This window comes from Phacochoerus africanus, chromosome 6 (assembly GCF_016906955.1).
Source record: "Phacochoerus africanus isolate WHEZ1 chromosome 6, ROS_Pafr_v1, whole genome shotgun sequence".
NCBI lineage: Eukaryota > Metazoa > Chordata > Mammalia > Artiodactyla > Suidae > Phacochoerus > Phacochoerus africanus.
In genome coordinates, this window is record NC_062549.1 from 80304381 (window position 1) to 80326740 (window position 22360).

General features: G+C 39.5%; 1 protein-coding gene across 6 annotated transcripts in view; it reads right to left on the bottom strand.

Moving 5' to 3' along the window:
• The window catches only part of SPIDR (scaffold protein involved in DNA repair), a 309901-nt gene that overhangs the window by 168271 nt on the left and 119270 nt on the right, over positions 1–22360 (bottom strand). For all 6 annotated transcript variants that reach the window (XM_047783954.1, XM_047783956.1, XM_047783953.1 and 3 more), the window contains one exon: positions 10720–10927. In XM_047783954.1, the coding sequence (XP_047639910.1) occupies positions 10720–10927 (208 nt within the window). The remainder of the gene's footprint in view (positions 1–10719; positions 10928–22360) is intronic.

Below are 22360 nucleotides of genomic sequence, written 5' to 3' on the forward strand. Positions count from 1 at the left end.
CTTTTCCATTCTTTACTTTTGTGATAAAGAGTATGCATGGGCCAACTGGAAGGCTGCATTTGATATGAAACATTCCATTCATTCAATAACGTTTAATATTTAACCATAAGTTTATTGCTTTAACTGTAATGTTCTTAACAAGGCTTCTAAGTGAGATCAAAACGGGCTTGTGTTTCTGCAAGTAGCTGCCTGTGCGGCTGGATCAAAATTACTGATGTTTAGCTTCCCTGAAATAAAGCAACTTTGCTCTAGACAGTAAAGATGCGGTATCCTCTGACCTCGCTGAAAGGGTGAAAACATACTCCTTTAGAAACAAGTCCATAGCGCATCTCATCTCTAGGACTTCACCTAGTTTACCCCACGTGTGTCATCTCAGAGAGTAGTGTTGTACTCAATCCTTGGATGATACCTATACTACTCGGTAGTTACTTCCCAGTTCTCTACAGAATTCTTACCTGAGTTTTACATGATTTTCCTAATCAATCACTGTGTGAAGATGAAGCCTCTGAACCATACAATTATGTTTTTATGGCACAGAGAAATACATATGAAAACAGGTTCATAATGGACCTTTTTATTTATTTATTATCACTTATCTTCAGTCATATGAAAAGCACAGCCAAGTATTACCTGCCAGGCTAGAAACGAACATAAGGAGGCTCAAGGAAAAAAAAAAAAAAAAAAAGACTGGAAATGTCATGCTGGACCTTAAACACTGGACAAGTGTAAGCCTAATACACTTTCCACCAAGTTCCCTCAAGTCTAAGGAATCAACATTTCTCTTTGGTCCCACCAGACCCTCAACCCAGCAACACTCTCCCCGCCTTGGCTGCCACTCTGTCACTGGTCACAGCACAGCGCTAAGGTGTAGGTCAGGATCTCTCTCCATCAAGGCTTATTTTTTTTGGCTATGCCAATGGCATGCAGAAGTTCCAGGGCCAGAGACTGAACCTATGCTACAGCTGTAACCAGAGCCACAGCAGTGACAATCTTGGATCCTTAACCACTGAGCCACAATGGAACTCCATCCATCAAAGCTTCTTGAGCCTCACAACTGAACACTGCAAAGTGACAATCCATTATCCCAGCCTCTTCTCGGAGAGAGACAGTAGGGTGAGAGGGATAGGTCCTATTCAGTACTTGTTCGTAATTATTATGCACACCTTTTTGCAGAATACAGTCTTGCTAGTTGCCTTCCTGAGCACTCTTGTTACTGCCGAGGATTCTTCATGCTTAGGCTTCTTGGTATAGAAAATGAGGAAAACAAAGAGCAAGAGCCCTGAAGGGCTATTGTGAGGTTAACTGAGATTCAGGAACTGAACACTGTACCTGGCATATTATGAACACTCATGTAAATATTAGCAATTATCACTCTTGTACTATTTAGAAGTTTAATAATGAACTGATTAGTTGGGACAGCACTGGAATTTTGGAAGGCTGTGAACTCATAGATTTGGACCTTGTAACATAGGGATTATTTGACCTATAAAATTTACTTATTCTTTTTTTTTTGGTCTTTTTGTCTTTGTTGTTGTTGTTGTTGTTGCTATTTCTTGGGCCGCTCCCATGGCATATGGAGGTTCCCAGGCTAGGGGTTGAATCGGAGCTGTAGCCACCAGCCTATGCCAGAGCCACAGCAACGCGGGATCCGAGCCGCGTCTGCAACCTACACCACAGCTCACGGCAACGCCGGATCGTTAACCCACTGAGCAAGGGCAGGGACCGAACTCGCAACCTTATGGTTCCTAGTCGGATTCGTTAACCACTGCGCCACGACGGGGAACTCCTACTTATTCTTAATTTTAATAGCAAACTAAGTGTTACCAAAGATTCCATTTAAATTGTTTCTACATATCTACAGAAAATAATGCCTTCATACTTCCATAGCGTGTACTACAAAAGTATGAATTTTGGTCTGGTAACTCATTTGTGAAGCGGAACAAACACTCGAGAATGAGTAGCTCTCTTAATTGCTCTCTTCTGCATTTTGTTTGTTTTGTTTTGCTTTTTAGGGCTGCACCCATGCCGTATGGAAATTCCCAGTCTAGGGGTCAAAGTGAAGCTAAGGCTGCCAGCCTGTACCACAGCCATAGCAATGCCAGATCCGAGCTGCATCTGTGACCCACACCACAGCTCACAGCAACACCAGATCCCTGACCCACTGAGTGAGACCAGGAATCAGTCCCGGGTCTTCATGGATGCTAGCTGGATTTGTTTCCACTGCGCCACAATGGGAACTCTCTGCATTTGTTTTTATGATGGTAAAAGACATGTAACACAAATTTTACCATTTAACCATTTTTAAAAAATTTTATGGCCACACCCACAGCATATGGAAGTTCCTGGGCCAGGGACTAAATCTGAGCCACCGTTGTGACCTACACTGCAGCTGTGACAATGCTGGATCCTTTGACCCACTGTGCCGGGCTGGGGATCGAACCTGCACCTCAGCAGTGACCCAAGCTGCTACAGTTGGATTCTTAACCCACCACGCCACAGCTGGAACTCCCATTTAAACATTTTTTTAAAGCAGACAATTCAGTGGCATTAAATATATGTATAATGTATAACCATCATAACTGTCTATTTCAAAAACTTTATTGCTATCCCAAAGAGAAGCTCTATACCTATTAAAGTTACTCTCTAATTCCCTCACCCCTTGGTAATCTCTAGTCTACTGTCTCTATGAATCTGCCTATTTTAAGTAACTCATAAATGGAATCAAATAATATTTGCTTTTTGTGTGTCTGGCTTCTTTCATTATGCACAGTGTTTTCAAGGTTCATCCAAGCTGTAGCATATATTAAAATTTCAGTCCTTAAAGGATGAATAATACTTCACAATATGTATATACATTTTCTTTATTCATTCTTTATTCATACTTGGGTTGTTTTCCCTTTTGGCTATCAATAAACACTGACATACAAGTAACCATTTGAGTCCCTATTTTCAATACTTTCGGATATATACAAAGAGAGGAACTGTTGGATAAAATGGTAATTCTGTGTATAACTTTTTGAGGAACAGCCAAACTATTTTTCACAGTAGCTACACCTTTTACAATTTCTACCAGCAGTGATCAAGAGTTCCTAGTTTTTTTGTCTTTGTCTTTTTACAGCCAAACTCAAGGCATATGAAAGTTTCCAGGCTAGGGGATGAATTGGAGCTGCAGCTACTGGCCTACACCACGGCCACAGCAATGCGGGATCTGAGTTGCATCTGAAACCTGCACCATAGTTCACGGTAACCCCAGATCCACTGAGCAAGGCCAGGGAACGAATCTGCATCCTCATGGATGTTAGATTCGTTTCCACTGAGCCACGACAGGAACTCCAAGAGTTCCTATTTCTTTACACCCCCATTAACACTTGTTATTTCCCATGGTTCCTGATCACAGCCATCCTGGTGTGTATGAAGTGGTATCTCATTGTGATTTTGATTTGTATTTTCCTAACGACTAGTGATGTTGAGCATCTTTTCATGTATTTATGGCTGTTTATATATCTTCTTCAGAGAAAGATCTATTCAAATTCTTCGTCCATTTTCAAAGTGCACTGCTTATTTTTTTATATCAAGTTATAGGAGATCCTTATACACTGTAGGTGTGAATCCCTTAGCAGGTATATAATTTGCAAACATTTTCTCACATCCTGTGGGTTGTCTTTTCACTCTCTCAATACTGTCCTTTGATGCACAAATGTTTTTAGTTTTTGATAAAGTTCTATTTATCTTTTCTTCTGCTTTTTTTGCTTTTTAGGGCCGCACCTGTGACATATGGCAGTTCCCAGGATAGGGGCTGAGTCAGAGCTACAGATGACGGCCTACACCACAGACACAACAACTTGGTATCCGAGCTGCATCTGCAATCTACACCACAGCTCACGGCAACGCTGGAACCTTCACCCACTGAATGAGTCCAGGGATTGAAACTGCAACTTCATGGTTCTTAGTTGGATTCATTTCCGCTGAGCCACAACGGGAACTCCTATTGATCTATTTTTAAACTGACTGTTCTTTCGGCATCATACCCAATAAATCATTGCCAAATCCAGTGTTATGAAGATTTCCCCATGTATTTTCATCTAACGGTTTTATAGTTTGATTTCTTAAATTTAGGTTTTTGATCATTTGTTAATTTTTCTACCTGCCCCAATTTTTTTTTTGCATATGGCTATCCTGTTTCCCATTACTATTTTTTGAAGACTATCCTACTCTCAATGAATGGTCTTGGTACCCTTGTCAAAAACCATTTCAACATATATAAAGGGTTATCTTGGAGCTCTCTATTCTACTCCATTGTTCTTTATCTCTGTCCTTATTCCAATATGACACTGTTTTCGTTACACAGCTCTGTATTAAGTTCTGAAGTCAGAAAGTATGAGTGTGTTTATTGTAGATTTTTGGTTTGTGGTTCCCATGAGGTTTTGATATAGCATTCTATATAATGCAAAATTGTTTTAAGTTGCTGATCTCTTAATTTCAAATGTGTTTTCAATATTCTCATTTGTCCTCTCCTCTAGAGAAGCTCCTTTAGCATTTGTTGTAAAGCTGGTTTGGCGGTGCTGAATTCTTTTAGCTTTTGCTTGTCTATAAAGCTTTTGATTTCTCTATCATATCTAAATGTCTGCATGGTTAGAATATTCTTGATTGCAGGTTCTTCCCCTTCATAACCCTAAATATATCCTGCTACTCCCTTCTGGCTAGCAGAGTTTCTGTTGAAAATTCAGCTGATAACCTTATGGTGATTCCTTGTAAGTTACCTGTTGCTTTTCATATTTTCTTATTTTTTTATTTTTAAAAATTTTTTCAAGTATAGTGCATTTACTATATTGTGATAATTTCTACTGTACAACAAAGCGATTCCATTATACATATACACACATTCACTCTTTTTCAGAATCTTTTCCCATACAGACTATCAGAGAATATTGGGTAGAATTCCCTGTGCTATACAGCAGGTCCCCACTGGACAGTCATTTCATATGTCGAAGTGTGAACATGCAGGTCCTACACCTTCAGTAATACCCTGTCCTCAACCTATCCCCTTTGGTAATCATAAGTTTGTTTTGGAAGTCTATGAGGCTGTTTATGTTCTGCAAATAAGTCTATTTGTATTCTTTTTTTTTTAGATTCTACATGTAAGTGGTCATATGATGTTTGTCTTTCACTAACTTCACTTAATATAATAATCTCTAGGTCCATCCATGGTATTATTCATTCTTTTTAATGGTTGAGCAATACTCCACCGTATAGATGTACCACATCTTCTTTATCCATCTCTTTGTCAGTAGACATTTAGGCTGCTTCCATGTCTTGGCTATTGTAAACAGTGCCGCAAGGAACACTGGGGTCCATGTATCTTTTTGAATTATGGTTTTCTCTGGATAGATATCTAGGAGTTGGATTGTTGGAGTTCTATTTTTAGTTTTTTGAGGAATCTCCATGCTGTTTTCCATAGTAGTTGTACCACTCTACATTCCCACCAACAGTGTAAGAGGGTTCCCTTTCTTTGCACCCTCTCTAGCATTTATTGCTTATAGAGTTTTTTTTTTTTTTTTTCCTTTGGTCTTTTTGCTATTTCTTGGGCCGCTCCGGCGGCACATGGAGGTTCCCAGGCTAGGGGTCTAATCAGAGCTGTAGCCACCGGCCTACGCCAGAGCCACAGCAACACGGGATCTGAGCCGCCGCGTCTGCAACCTACACCACAGCTCACGGCAACGCCGGATCGTTAACCCACTGAGCAAGGGCAGTGACCGAACCCGCAACCTCATGGTTCCTAGTCGGATTCATTAACCACTGTGCCATGACGGAAACTCCTAGAGTTTTTGATGATGGCTATTCTGGTGGTATAAGGTAGTACCTCCTAGCAGTTTTGATTTGCATTTCTCTAATAATTAGTGATGCTGAACATCTATTCATGTGTTTTCTGGCCATCTGTATGCCTTCTTTAAAGAAATGTCTATTTAGATCTTCTGCCTGTTTTTGATTGGGTTGTTTTCTTGATATTGAGCTGCATAAGCTGTTTGTATATTTTGGAGATTAAGCCCTTGTCATTCATTTGATTTTCAAATATTAGTATTTTCTCTTTGTATTTAATTTTTGTTTGATTAGTATGTGTCTTAGCATATTCCTCTTTGAGTCTATCCTATATGGTACTCTCCACACTTTCTCAACTTGAGTGTTTCCTTTCCTACATTAGGGAAGTTTTTGGCTATAATCTCTTCAAATATTTTCTCAGGCCCTTTCTCTCTTCTGGGACCCCTATGATGCAAATATTGGTTCATTTAATGTTGTCTCAGGGGTCTCTCATTTATTTGTCTTTTTGCCTTTTCTGGGGCCACTCCTGAGGCACATGGAGGTTCCCAGGCTAGGGGTCCAATCGGAGCTATAGCTGTTGGCCTACACCACAGCCACAGCAGTGGGGGATCTGAGCCGCGTCTGCAACCTACACCACAGCTCATGGCAACGGCAGATCTTTAACCCACTGAGCAAGGTCAGGGATTGAACCCGCAACCTCATGGTTCCTGGTCGGATTCATTAACCACTGAGCCACGACGGGAACTCCAGGGGTCTCTTAGATTGTTCTCAATTCTTTTCATTCTTTTTTATTCTTTTCTGTGGCAGTGATTTCCACCACTCTGTCTTCCACCTCACTTATTTGTTCTTCTGATTTAGTTATCCTGCTAATTAATTCCCTCTAGGGTATTTTTCATTTCAGATATTGACTATTGTTCATCCTTCTTTGCTTGTGCTTTAAATCTCTCTGTTAAACATTTCTTGTAACTTCTTGATGGGTTCTTATATTTGTTTCCTCAAATCTTACTATCATTACTCTGAATTCTTTTTCAGGTAGACTGCCTAGCTCCTCTTCATGTACTTGCTTTTCTGTGCTTTCATCTTCTTTCTTTGTCTGAAACATATTTCTCTATCATCTTACATTGTCTAACTTTCTGTCTGTGATCCCCTTGACAGCAAGTGTACAGATGCAGTGGCTGGTGCCCAGTCCTGGAGTTCTTGGCAGTGGTGACAATTCATGTGCATGCAGAGCACACAATGGGAGCAACAGTGACTTGTTACCTCTCTGGAGTCAGGTGGCTGCTAGGGATAGGGTTGATGATGGAGGTGGCAGGTGTTCACAGGACTGCTCCTAGGGATGGTGGTGGCTTGCATAACCCCTCCTGGTGCCACCTCCAACTTTGTTCTTCTTTTTCAAGATTGTTTTGGCTATTCCAGATTCCTTTATAGTCTACATGAATTTTAGAATGGCCTGTCTCCTTCTGGAAAAAAAAATGCTGTTATAATTTTGATAGGGATTACACTAAATCTGTAGATACACTATCATCATCTGAACAATATTAAGGGCTTCTGATTCATGAATATGGGATGTTTTTCCATTTATTTATGTCTTCTTTAACTTATTTCAGCAAAGTTTTGTAGTTTTTACTATGCAAGTCTTGCATATCCTCAGTTAAATTTGTTCCTAAATATTCTATTCTTTGTGATGTTATATTATAAATAGAATTATTTCTCTAATTTCCTTTTTTTTGTCTTTTTGCCATTTCTTGGGCTGCTCTTGCAGCATGGAGGTTCCCAGGCTAGAGGTCTAATCGGAGCCATAGCCTCCAGCCTATGCCAGAGCCACAGCAACAGGGGATCCCAGCCGTGTCTGCAACCTACACCACAGCTCACAGCAATGCCGGATCCTTAATCCACTGAGCAAGGTCAGGGATTGAACCCACAAACTCATGGTTCCTAGTCGGATTTGTTAACCACTGAGCCACGATGGGAACTCCTCCTTTTTTGTTTTATTTATTGCTAGCATATACGTGATTTCTGCATGTTGATTTATATCCTGCAACATTGCTGAATTTGTTTATTAGCTCAAGCCATGCACGTATGTATCCGTGTAATCTCACAGGGGAAAATCTATGTGAGGTCACAGCAAGAGCATGGACATCTGGAAGCCAAGGATAGAGTACTCAGTGGAAACCAACACTGCTGTTACCTTGATCTCGGATTTTCAGCCTCCAAAACTGGGAGAAAATAAATTTATGTTGTTGAAGCTGCCCAGGCTGTGGTATTTTATTATGGGAGTTCTAGAATTTAATATTGGTAGCGAGTCAAGTTTGTCTGCTGGTTGAAAAGACAAGCTGGCCAAGGGAGATGCAGGGCTGCTCTTTCCTCTCCAGTGGCCTGACGGCTCCTCCTCTCTCAGTGACCCCAAGCATCATCTTGTGACCTGCTTTCTGTGAAATAACACCATGATCTAGATATCTTTCTATAAGTGGAAATGCTTTCTCTATCACTGTGTTAAATGACCACCTATTTTAGAGATATATGGTAATTTATTAATCCATCCAATGTTAATGGCTCTTTGGGTTGGTTTTCAATTTTAAAGTTTTAAGCAAAACAGTTATGCCAAAATCTTTCATACGTATTTGAGTTTATTTATAGGATGAAGTCCCAGTAGCAAAAGTTCTATATCAAAGTGTACTCACATTAATTTTTGTGACATATTGTCAAAGACGGTACCAACTTACACTCCCACCAACATTTTGGAATGACCAATACTTTAAAATTTTTGCCAAAGTATTTTGCTTTATATATTTGGTACTTGTAAGAATAAATTTTAATGTGTTTGTATTTATTACATGTATTTATGTGTTTGTTTCCTTCTTTTGAGATAGTCATTTTGAAAAAGGTCATAATGACACCAGAAAAACTGATCACATTACATCTATTTCAAATATTTTCACTTTTATAGATTTGCTAAAATTCTTAAAGATATCATTAACATCTAGCACCATCTGGCTTGGTTAACACAATCAGTCCAAGTTGTCTTTCTAGAGAGTAAAATTCATTTCCCACTGGATGGCAGAGTTTATAAAACCAGAAAGATATCACACATTAAAACTGAAAAACATAGAATTACATTTCACTCTTATTTTATAACCAATATTCTATTTACAGAGCAAAACCCCTCAAAGAATGATAACAAAAAACTTGAGGAGAAAAAACATCCAAATAAAGTTTAGAAGTAACAATCCACATACAGCACCATATACAGAATTCCTCGTATTTTCCTTAAAAGAATGAAACAACTAACCATTGAGGGAGTTGCCCTTAAGATCCAGACCTAAAGACAGCCCAAAGTCAAATAATAATAATAACTCATGTACCTGTAAGGTCTAAGAGGCCAGGGGGATTTGGAAATTTTTTGTGAATATAAATCTTTGCTGATAACCTTGATCTAATTTTACTTCTCATGAGCCAAAGAAAGAGACCCGCATTTACACAGTGGTCAGCAACTCCTCAAGGCATTCTGCTATAAAGGAAAGAAGAAGAATGAACCTACAGGAAGATGATGTTAGGTGAAGATAAATTAAAAAAATTTTCTTCACCTGACAGGAAAAATAGGATGATGGGAAATTTCACAGAGAAGAGAATTAATGGCACTGTATTCTTGAGTATGCTCCACAGAGTGACAGTTGGTCCTTACAACATTATATATAATATCCTCAAACTGAAGATAGCCACAACTATCTGTCAACAGAAGAAAAGCTTAATTGCCTAAATTAAATATGCAATACTATATAGCAATGAAAATGAACAAACTGCTAAGTGCAACAGAATTGGTAACTCTCCCAAGCATAACTTTAAGCAAAAGCAGTCAGGCAAAAGAGAATGATTATATGATTTCTGTATGATTCTATTTATATAAAGTTTTCAAACACTTGAAGGAGTCTACTGCATCAGAAGTCAGGATCATAGTCATCTGGGGCAGGAGGGAGAGAAAGGAGAGAGGGTTGCAGTCTGCAGTATGGACATTCTGTTTTTTGGACTGGATAGCAACTGTGTATTCACTTTGTAATTACTGGATGAAAAGGATACTTATAATCTGTGTATGGTTCTATATGTACTTTACATTTTTTAATAAAAATATATTAGAAATTTAAATAAGATAAAGAGATGCAAGTTGTCCTCAGATACCCTTAGATTAGAAACTGATGATTACTCACTTGGAACACAGTGAAAAGATTTCTCCTCTGAAGAGGAAGTATAACTTAATGATCTGTAAGTTGACTTTGAATCTAAGAATTTACAGATGAATGAAATTTAAAAACAGCCAGTAAAATTAATAGCCCTTTAAACAAGTCTGCTCAAACTTTTCCTCAGAGTAATGACTTTATTTTTTTGTGGTAAAAATTAATATCCTATGCAGAAGAAAACAAACATGGTATCCTTAAAAATGATTTCTGATCCATTAATGACCACTTACGCTCCTTAAGATCAAACTCTATTTTGTCTTAATTCATGATTTTACCCCCTCAAAGTAATTAGCGAAGAAATACTAAGTTAATGTGTATTATCCTACCGTCACATAATAACTCTTATGAAAATGACATTTCTAAACAAGATTAAAAACAAAAACAGCCAGATTTCATAAAAACACACCACTTAGGCAGGAATCTTGATGTGGCTGTTCCTCCCTCACCATCCCCGCTACCTGCTACTTTGCCAAATTATCAAAATTTTGCTGCCAGAAGAACAAACAAGCCATCAGAGAAAGGTCAGAGCTTCTGTTACATAAAATCTATGTCAAATACTGGCTCCTTTCCCCTGGCATTACTGTATAATAAAGTGACAAAAATGTTCCTGATAAAAATTTCTTCTGAGACAAACTCACAGTGATTGCATGGATCAGTTCTTTGCACTCACCAGGGAGGATAGATGTGGACGATGTCTTGTGGAAGTCCTCTGAGGCAACGTGCAGTCTCCTTGGAGAAGAGAACCTTCAGGCCAGGGACTCCACCTTGAGAAGGGCTGTCACCCTGTAGCCCAGATAACTGCTCACACATGGCAACTTGGATAGTGCATTCCTCATGCAGCTCTAGAATTTTCACAGTTAATACACCAGATTTAATATCTAAAAGATTAAGAAAAGAAGAAGACCAAAAATGAAGTCTGAAAGACATATGGTGCAAGTATGATTAAATTATCATGAAAAAGAGAAGCACATTCATATAGCACTTCCTCCCTGGAGAAAATGGTCTATAACTTGGCAAAGTAAAACAGAGACTATAACATGCTCAGGGTAACATTTTTAAAAATCAAATTAACATTCGTATTGTATTTCATATATGCATTTTAAGCAACAGGAAAAGTCCACTATCATAAAGAAAGTATTATACATACAGAAAACCCAGTCCCATCATTTCACAAAGCATGTTTTTTCACTCCAAAACTTGAACCCTGATGGGATTAAGATGGCGGAAGAGAAGGACTGGAGCTCAACTTCTCTCCTAAAAACAACAAAATTTACAACCAAATACTGAGCAATCTACAACCAAATGGATGAGAAACTTGCAAAAAGATGTCCCTAGCCCAGAAGACAAAGAGGAGGCCACATCAAGAGGTAGGAGGGGAATCACATGATACAAGTAACGCCATACCTCCCAGGTGGGAAGCCCCACAGACTGGAAACTAACTGGTTCACAGAGACTCACCTACAGGAGTGAGAGTTCTGAGCCCCACATCAAACTCCCATGTGTGGGGATCTGGCACTGTGAGAAAGAACTCCCAGAGCATCTGACATTGAAGGCCAGTGAAGCTAGTGCACAGGAGCTCCAGGGCACTGGGGGAAATGGAGACCCCATTCTTAAAAGGTGCACACAGACTTTCACGTGCACTGGGTCCCAGGGCAAAGCAAAGTCTCCATAGGAATCTGGGTCAAACTTGACTACAGTTGTTGAAGGACCTCCTGGGGAAACAGGGGTGAATGTGGCTTGAGGTGGGGCAAGGACATTGGAAGCAAAGCTCTTGGGAATATTCATTCAGCGTGCCTTTCTCTGGAGGTGGCCATTTTGGGAAAATCTGGCCCCAACCATCAGCCCTGAGAAGCCCCAGCCCAAACAACAATCCAGGTAGGCTCACACCTGCCCATCAGTAAACAGGCTGCCTAAAGACCCCCCAGGCACACAGCTGCCTCTAATCTCACCCAGAGACAAAGCCCTACCCACCAGAGGGATAGGAATCAGCTCCACCTACCAGTGGGCAGGCATCAGTCCCTCCCATGAGGACGCCTACAGAAAGTCCCCATACTAACTTCCGCCACAAAGCGGGGCAGATGCCAGAAGTAAGAGAGGCTACAACTCTATGATCTGTAAAATGGTCACCCCACCAAAAACCTATAAAAATGAAAACACAGAGAACTATAACTCAGAGGAGAGAGAGGGAGAAAAAAACCAGAAAAACAGCTAAGTGATCAGGAGATTCTCAGCCTCCAGGAAAAAGACTTTAGACTGTTGACGCTGAAGATGATGCAAGACATTGGAAATAAACTGGAGGCAAAGAAGGATAACTTACAGGAAACACTGAGCAAAGAGATACAAGACATAAAACTTAAACAAGAAGAGATGCAAAATACAATAAATGAAATTAAAAATTCATTACAAGCAGCCAACAGCAGAACACAGGAGGCAGAAGAACGAATAAGCGAGGTGGAGGACATACTAGTGGAAATCACAGATGCAGAACAGAAAAGAGAAAAAAGATTGAAAACAAATGAAGAGAGTCTCAGAGAACTCTGGGACAACGTTAAACACACCAACATCGGTATTATAGGGGTGCCAGAAGGAGAAGAGAGAAGGGGACAGAATAAATATTCAAAGAGATAATCGCTGAAAACTTCCCTAACACGGGAAAGGAACCGCTCACTTGAATCCAGGAAGCACAACGAGCACCATATAAAATAAACCCAAGGAGGAACACCCTGAGACACACAGTAATCAAAATGGCCAAAATTAAAGACAAAGAGAAAATATTGAAAGCAGCTAGGAAAGAGAAACAAACAACATACAAGGGAACCCTGATAAGGTTATCGGCAGATTTTTCAGCAGAAACTCTAAGGCCAGAAGGGAGTGGCAGGATATACTTAATGGGATGAAAGGAAAAAACCTCCAACCAAGATTACTTTACCCGGCAAGGCTCTCATCCAGATCTGAAGGAGAAATCAAAAGCGTCACACATAAGCAAAAGCTAAGAGAATTCAGCAACACTAAACCAGCTTTACAACAAATACTATAGGAACGTCTCCAGACAGAAAAGAAAAGGCCACAACCAGAAACAAAAATACCACAAATGACGAGGCTCACCAGTAAAGGCATATATACAGTAAAGATACGAAATCATCCACACACAATTATGCCACCAAAATCTGAAATCGTGAGAAGAGGACAGTACAAATGCAGGACACTGGAGATGCCCTTGCAGTTAAGAGACCAACAACTTAAAACAATCTCATATATGTATATATATATATATATATATATATATATATATATATATAGACCCTTATATCAAAACTTCAGAATAACTGCAAACCAAAAGTTGACAATTGATGCACAAACAAAAAGAAAAATCAACTCAAATACAACACTAAAGATAGTCATCAAACCAGAAGAGGAGAGAACAAGAGAAGAAGGGAAGAAAAAAGAGCAACAAAACCAAATCCAAAGCAACTAATAAAATGGCAACAAGAACATACATATCAATAATTACCTTAAATGGTAATAAACTAAATGCCCAAATCAAAAGACATAGACTGGCTGAATGGATACAAAAACTGGGATGTGGTGTAGGTCACAGACGTGCCTCGGATCCTGCATTGCTGTGGCTGTAGTGTAGGCTGGCAGCTACAGATCCAATTCACCTCCTAGCCTGGGAACCTCCACATGCCGCAGGAGTGGCCCAAGAAATGGCAAAAAGACACACACACACACACACACACACACACATACACACACACATCATCAATCCAAGAAGAAGATGGAACAATTTTAAATATCTATGCACCCAACATAGGTTCACCACAATATATAAGGCAACTGCTAACAACCTTAAAAGGACAAATCAACAGGAACACAATAATTGTGGGGGACTTTAACACCCCACTTACAGCAATGGACAGATCATCCAGACAGAAAATCAATAAGGAAACAACAGGCCCTGAACGAAGCATCAGACCAGATGGACTTAATGGCTGTTTATAGGATATTCCATCCAAAAGCAACAGAATACACATTCTTCTCAAGTGCACATGGAACATTCTCTGAAATTGATCACATCCTGGGCTACAAATCCAACCTCGGTAACCTTAAGAAAATTGAAATCATATCAAGCATCTTTTCCGACTACAACGCTATACGACTGGAAATCAACAACAAGAAAAAAAAAACTGCAAAGAACACAAACACATAGAGACTCAACAACATGCTACGAAACAACCAATGGATCACTGAAGAAATCAAAGAGGAAATTAAAAAATACCTAGAAGCAAATGACAACAAAGATATGACACTCCAAAACCTATGGGATGCAGCAAAAGCCATTCTAAGAGGAAAGTTTATAGCAATACAAGCCCACCTCAGGAAACAAGAAAAAGCTCAAATCAACAAGCTAACTTTACATCCAAAGCAGACAGAGAACAGACAAGACCTAAAGTTAGCAGAAGGAAGGAATCATAAAGATCAGAGCAGAAGTCAATGAAATAGAAACAAAGAAAACCCATAAAAAAGATCCATGAAAGGTAAAGCTGGTTCTTTGAGAAGGTCAACAAAATTGATATACCCTTAGCCAGACTTATCAAGAAAAAAAGAGAGAAGACTCAAATCAATGAAATTAGACATGAAAAAGGAGAAGTAACAACAGACATCACAGAAATACAAAGGACCACAAGAGACTACTATATGCAACTATACGCCAATAAAACGGAAAACCTAGAAGAAATGGACAAAAATTCTTAGCAAAGTACAATCTTCCAAGACTAAACCAAGATGAAATAGAAAAGATGAATGGACCCATCACAAGAACTGAAATTGAAACTGTGATTAAAAAACTTCCAACAAACAAATGTCCAGGACCAGATGGTTTCCCAGGCAAATCTACCAAACATTTAGAGAAGAGCTAACACCTCTCCTTCTGAAACAATTTCAAAAACTGCAGAGGAAGGGATACTCCCAAACTCAGTCTATGAGGCCACCATCACCCTGATATCAAAACCAGACAAAGATACCACAAAAAAAGAAAACTACAGGCCAATTTCACTGATGAACATCGATGCAAAAACCCTCAACAAAATACTAGCAAACTGAATCCAACAATACATTAAAAGGATTGTACATCATGATCAAGAGGGATTTATCCCAGGGATGCAAGGGTTCTTCAATATCCACAAATCCATCAGTGTGAGACACCACTTTACCAAACTGAAGAATAAAAACCCTATGATCCTCTCAATAGACGCGGAGAAAGCCTTTGACAAAATCCAACACCCATTTCTGATAAAAACCCTTCAGAAAGTGGGCATAGAGGGAACCTACCTCAACATGATAAACGCCATGGATGACAAACCCACAGCGAACATCGTTCTCAATGGTGAAAAGCTGAAAGAATTCCCACTGAGATGAGGAACAAGACAAGGATGTCCACTCTCGCCACTGCTCTTCAACATAGTTTTGGAAGTCCTAGCCACGGCAATCAGAAAAGTAAAAGAAATAAAAGGAATCCAAACTGAAAAGGAAGAAGTAAAATTATCACTATTTACAGATGACATGATACTATACCTAGAGAATCCTAAAGACACTACCAGAAAACTGTTAGAGCTCATCAATGAATTTGGCAAAGTCGCAGGATACAAAATTAACACACAGAAATCAATGGCATTTCTATATACTAACAATGAAAGATCAGAAAGAGAAATTAGGGAAGCAATCCCGTTTACCATCTCATCAAAAGGAATAAAATACCTAGGAATAAACCTACTAAAGAGACAAAAGACCTATACTCTGAAAACTATAAGACACTGATGAATGAAATCAAAGAAGACACAAATAGATGGAAAGATACACCATGCTCGTAGACTGGAAGAGTTAATACTATCAAAATGACTGTACTACCTAAGGCAATCTACAGATTCAATGCAATTCCTATCAAATTACCAAGGACATTTTTCACAGAACTCAAACAAAATATTTTAAAGCTTGTTTGGAAGCACAAAAGACCCAGAATAGCCAAAGCCATCCTGAGAAAGAAAAATGGAGCTGGAGGAATCAGGTTCCCAGACTTCAGACTATACTACAAAGCAACAGTCATCAAAACCATATGGTACTGGCACAAAGACAGAAATATGGATCAGCAGAACAGGACAGAAAGCCCAGAATTAAACCCACGCACCCACAGCCAACTAATCTATGACAAAGGAGGCAAGAATACACAATGGAGAAAACTGGACAGCCACATGGAAAAGCATGAAATTAGAACACTCCCTAACACCATACACAGAAATAAACTCAAAATGGACTAAAGACCTAGATGTAAGACCAGACACTATCAAACTCTTAAAGGAAAACATAGGCCAAACACTCTCTGACATAAACGACAGCAGCATCTTCTCAGATCCACCTCTTAGAGTACTGACACTACAAACAAAAATAAACAAATGGGACCTAATTAAACTTAAAAGTTTCTGCACAGCAAAGGAAACCCTAAACAAAATAAAAAGACAACCCACGGAATGGGAGGAAATCTTTGCAAATGAATCGACTGACAAGGGATTAATCTCCAAAATTTATAAACACCTCCTACCGCTCCATACCAAAACAACAAACAACCCCATCAAAAAATGGGCAGAAGATCTAAACAGACAGTTTAGACATACAGATGGCCAAAAAAACTCGTGAAAAGATGTTCAGCGTCACTCATCATTAGAGAAATGCAAATCAAAACCGCTATCAGGTACCACCTTAAGCCAGCCAGAATGGCCCTCATCCAAAAGTCTACAAACAGTAAGTGCTGGAGAGGGTGTGGAGAAAAAGGAACCCTAGTACACTGTTGGTGGGATTGTGAACTGGTGCAACGACTGTGGAAAACAGTGTGGAGATTTCTCAGAAAACTAAAAATAGAACTACCATTTGATCCAGCAATCCCACATCTGGGCATCTATCCAGAGAATACCATGACTCGCAAAGTCACATGTACTCAATGTTCATTGCAGCATTATTTTCAATAGCCAAGACATGGGAACAACCTAAATGTCCATCGACAGAGGAGTGGATCAAGATGTGGTACATATACACAATGCGATATTACTCAGCCATTAAAAGGAAGGAAATACCGGCATCTTCAGCAACATGGATGGACCTAGAAATTACCATGCTGAGTGAAGTCAGCCATAAAATGAGATACCAACATCAAATGCTTTCACTGACATGTGGAATCTGAAAAAAGGACAGACTGAACTTCTTTGCAGAACAGATGCTGACCTACAGACATTGAAAAACTTATGTTCTCCAGAGGAGACAGTTTGTGGGGTGGGAAGATGTGCTTGGGTTATGGTTAGAAATCCTGTGAAAGTGGATTGTTATGATCATTATACAACTACATATGTGATAAATGCACTTGAGTAATAAAAAAAAAAATTCCATGCAAAGGAATCCAAATAAAGCTGGAGTAGCAATACTCACATCAGAGAAAACAGACTTTAAAATGAAGATTATTTGAAGGGATAAGGAAGGTCACTAACTCATGAGCAAAGGATCAATCCAAGAAGAAGATAGAACAATTTTAAATATCTACACACCCAACATAGGTTCACAACAATATATAAGGCAACTGCTAACAACCTTAAAAGGAGAAATCGACAAAACTTGAACCCCTTCAAAATGCATAACGAAGGGAGTAGAACCACGTTCTTCTTTCTCATATGCCCCTCTACCTCATCACCTGCTTTGATTGTCTACTTTGATATGACATAGTGTGACTGGTCAGCTGCATGTATTCTAATAATCATGGAAGTTAAAAGCAGAGGATTTCTGTGGAATGCTGGGAGTTAGGGCTCTAGATTTAAATGGGTGGCCTTTAGGAGTTCCCCTGTGGCTCACTGGGTTATGGATCTGACAATGTCACTTCAGTGGCTCAGTTTGCTGTTGTGACATGGGTTCGATCCCTGGCCAGGAACTTCCATATGCCACAGTAGTGCTCCCCCCACATTTTTAAAAAATAGGTGGAATTTTATATGGATTCAATCACTGGCACTCATTAATTAAGCCGACTAAGTTATACAGCATTCCAACATTTCATGTGTAAAATGGGATCATGCCACCTTCCTTGAACAACATTTTAAAGAATTAAGTGAGATAAAGTTGACAGTGTACATAACCTATAACCCAGAAATCTCAGATATGTACCCAGAAACTCAGTCACAGGCACAGGAGATCTAGACAAGGCTGTACACCTCAGGGTTCTTTATAAGAGTAGAAAACTGGACCCAGCATCAGTCTGTAGCTGATGGGTAAACTGTGGACCCTACAGATGCTAGTGTGGGCAGACATGATCTGGATTAGCTAGGAGAGATCTTAAACACAAGAGGGGCAAACAAGACAGGTACAGTCTAACATCCAAAATGTTATTTTTCTTAAAGACGGAGATCAATAAAATATTGATACAGACTTGTCATTCCAGTACATAAATATGGACGAGCAGGATTCCCAGAAAACTCGGGATAACCATTGAATCATGCAAGAAAGAGGAGTGTGACAAGTGGAACCCACTGGATTTCAAATTTATTTGTCATATTGTTTCCGTTATAAAAACAGAAGACAAAAGATTAACATGTGTTATTAATTCTAGGTGCTGAATACGCTTATGTTTTTCTATTACTCTCTGTTTTATAATTGAAAAAATAAATGAAATAAATGAGATAAAACCCTAGTGTCTGGCACAGTGCCCTGCTAATAAAAGACACCAATACGAGTTTCATTATTTTAGCTAAGTAGTTAGTAATGAGTGTAAAAATTAATATTAAAATAGTGCCAAGGTTTTAGTTATATAATTTAACTTCATTTCTTTCTTTGTTTCACTTTTCTCTAGTCATTTTCCACTCGACCCCAAGTTTTCCATGCCCTCCTATCTCTGAGTCCCAGTAGCAAGTATTCACATATGAAGCAAGGGCATAGCATCTCCCCAGTACATTATTTGGGACTACACATTCTAAGGTATGTGTCTATCTTGAGACTATTTCTTAAGGTAGGAAGGAAACAGAAGGGGGAAGGATATGAACAAGCACAATGCCTAAGCTGTGCTGGTCACTATGGGGAGTAAAAACACACTTTAAAGAACAGCACTGCCCAGGAAGAGAAGACTGAGTCTGCTCTGCCACTACAGGGGTCTCTTTATTAAAAATTAGTTCACCCTCAGCTGGTGAGGAGGAAAAGAAGTCAGGATACACAGGGGTCACCATAGTGCACAGGTTGTCTTTCCTAGGCAGGGCACCAGGGCAGTGGGTGGACACAGGTTCATTGGCACTGAAGGGAAAAGTCCTAGGTTTAGCGACCACACTAGCTACAGCTGCATTTCTGGACGTATCTACTCGTATCTGTACTCAAGGCTCACTCAACACTGTCCTCACCACTGGCAGCAGCTGTTGTCCATATCATCATGGCCAGTGTCTCCAGAACCCATGGCCTTGCTCAAGTTCAAGTGGCCAGTGCCTGCCAAGGTACCACTCACTGTCTTGTGTGGCTGATTAAAAAGTCACATAGGTTTTCAGTGATTTGCCCCCAACCCTATAGTCCCCATAGACTCTGATAAGAGTTTACCAAAGGCAAGACGCTGCAGAAACACAGAAACAGTATTACAGCAGAAACACCTAGGTATCTAAGATGAATCATACTATTACTGACTGCAGTTTCTTAGAAGATATTTATAAGAACTCCTGACAATATCAAATAACTATGAATCGTGATTTGAATATCACCACAGCATGCGTGGTGCCAAAATAGGTTTGGGAGTGCCATCTTGTTTGCATACAGGGCTGCGACCAGCATGGCACTCTCCACAGAACACTGAAGTCCCCTGCACAGGACGCGCTCCCACACAGGCTTGGGGAGAAGCCAGTGGCCTGCTTTTCCTGGAGAAAGTAAGCAGCATAATCTCCCATTCATCTGAGAGGGAAAAAGATGAACAACAACCCTAGACAAGGTACGTATTCAGTGCAAGCTTTCAATCTGAGTACAAGAGATACTGGTTCTACAATGAAGATGTTATGCAACTAGATAGAAGGAACACAAAAGGCCATTCCATCACAGTGGGGCAATGTTTTCCATAAATGCTGTGAGATTCGGCCAGTGTTTCACATTGTCAAGAAGGTGTTTTCTGAATCCCATCCAGAGCCAGCTACTCCTTCCCTTGAAACCCTCAAATATCTTATCTACACTAATCTTACAATAGTGTCCTCCTTTTTAAACGGAGATAGCATTAGCTATAGTCAAGAACACTGCAAAAGTTGAGAGAGAGCACAGAAAGCCCACAGTGCAGAGACTGGTCTGTCACCCATGCATCAACGGCAACCACTGTTATCACAGTCACTGTCACAATATTAACTTTTCAAGGCATTTTCAAATCTATTACCATACCTGACCCACAATAACCCTGTGAAATAGATAAGGGAAATATTAACTTCCCTTTTTGACAAATAAGAAAACTAGTTAGTTGCTCACATGACTTTTTTAAGGTCAGAGAGGATTTACTGGCAGGTCTCATGCTCAAAACTGAGTATCCTCACAAGTCACTGACTTGCAATGTCTCAAGGGTAAAGGCTAGTTAAGGACAGGAAACTGAGGATTTTTTTTTTTTCTACTTTATTATGCTAAAATATCAGAGTTGTTTAAAATGTTAAAAAAAAAAAGTGCACTAGGCTGAGAAATGGATTCCCGTGAGGCTTCTCACTGGTTGGACAGTCAGGATTTCAACATATAAAGGGAAAGCCTAATATGACAGAAACCAAACACTGAGAAGGTGGTGTCCCAAGGACTGAGGTGAGAGTAGACATCAACAAAGCTCCAAGGTTGTTAAGACAGAGGAACGGACAATCCACACAGAAAATACACCACAGGATCTAGTAATTTCTATCCAAACATATGCTGAGCAGATGAAATGCTTTGAATTAAAATGGAAAATAGTTAACTTAAAGGCTAACATTTGCTGAATGAATACATGGATGAATGATTTATCAGATAACTGTTTTAAATAAGCCTTGATTTTAAAGGAGCAGGAGCCCTTAAAGGAACTAAGAGATATATGAACAAAATATGTTTGTGACTCCTGAGTTAAATGACTTCTCTGAAATATACAGATAGCCAGGGTCCATTTATATGCATGTTAATTCCAATCCCCCTCAGTGGGTTATGTTTACGAATTAGTATATAGTGTGAGGATAATTTTCACAAAATACTATACAGGAAACTAACAAAAACTATAAGAAGGTACCAAATGAAGCAAGTTAACATGTGGGAAGAAATACTGAAATGATCCTCCTACAGAGACAGAAACATCTGTAATTTTTTTAAAAAATTTTTTCATAATATAGTTGTTGCACTAACTTTAGGTTGTTCCATTTAATTATCTAAACACTGACCACAGAGTGATTTGGGATTTTCCCTATATTATTACTTTCTCCGAATCTTCATAGCCATTGCAACAGGCTAATCCACACAGTATCTTGCTTTAAAATACAGGTTCTACTATTCTCTGACACTGGTACTTTTTCTCTTCTTCATGCTAAATCATCAACAGGTGCCCAAAGTTACTCTTTTCCTCAGTCTTCACCCATCATCTACACACCCATCTACACACACACACACACACACACACACACACACACACACACACACACACACAGAATGGGATAGAAGGGCAAGAGAGCATAGCAAGGGTTAGAGATGGAGATCAGGGGAGCTCAAAGTACACCTGCTTCCTGTGCAGACAGAGGAACAGGTTTCTTGGTGTGGAGGGGGGGGGGTTAGGAGTGGGTGGGGAGCGGTGAAGAGGCTAAGAGTGATATCAAGATATCAGTTTGGGATATATTAACACTGAAATGCCTCTTAATTATTACAACAGTGTCACCCTAACTGATCTCAGTCTGATACATGAATATTCTGACCTATCACCAGACCCCCTAGAGTGACCTTTCTACATGCACATTTAATGACAGCCACCCCTATTCCTGAACCCTTCAATGGCTATCCACATATAATCCAGACAACTGTCCACTGTTTAGAAACCTTTGTTACCAGTTACTTCTTACTGTTCTAGCCTCAAATTTCACAACTCTACTAAATTATTTTTAAATTATCTCTATACTCATGCTTTAAGGAAGTATTTTATCACCATCTTCCAGGTGAATTCTCTGAATACAGCTCTCCTTTTCCATCCAGCAGAGTGTATTACCCTCCTCTATGTCATCACTGTACCTCTTACTTACCAAGATTTTATACATAAAAGGAATAATTTTGTCTTTCAAACC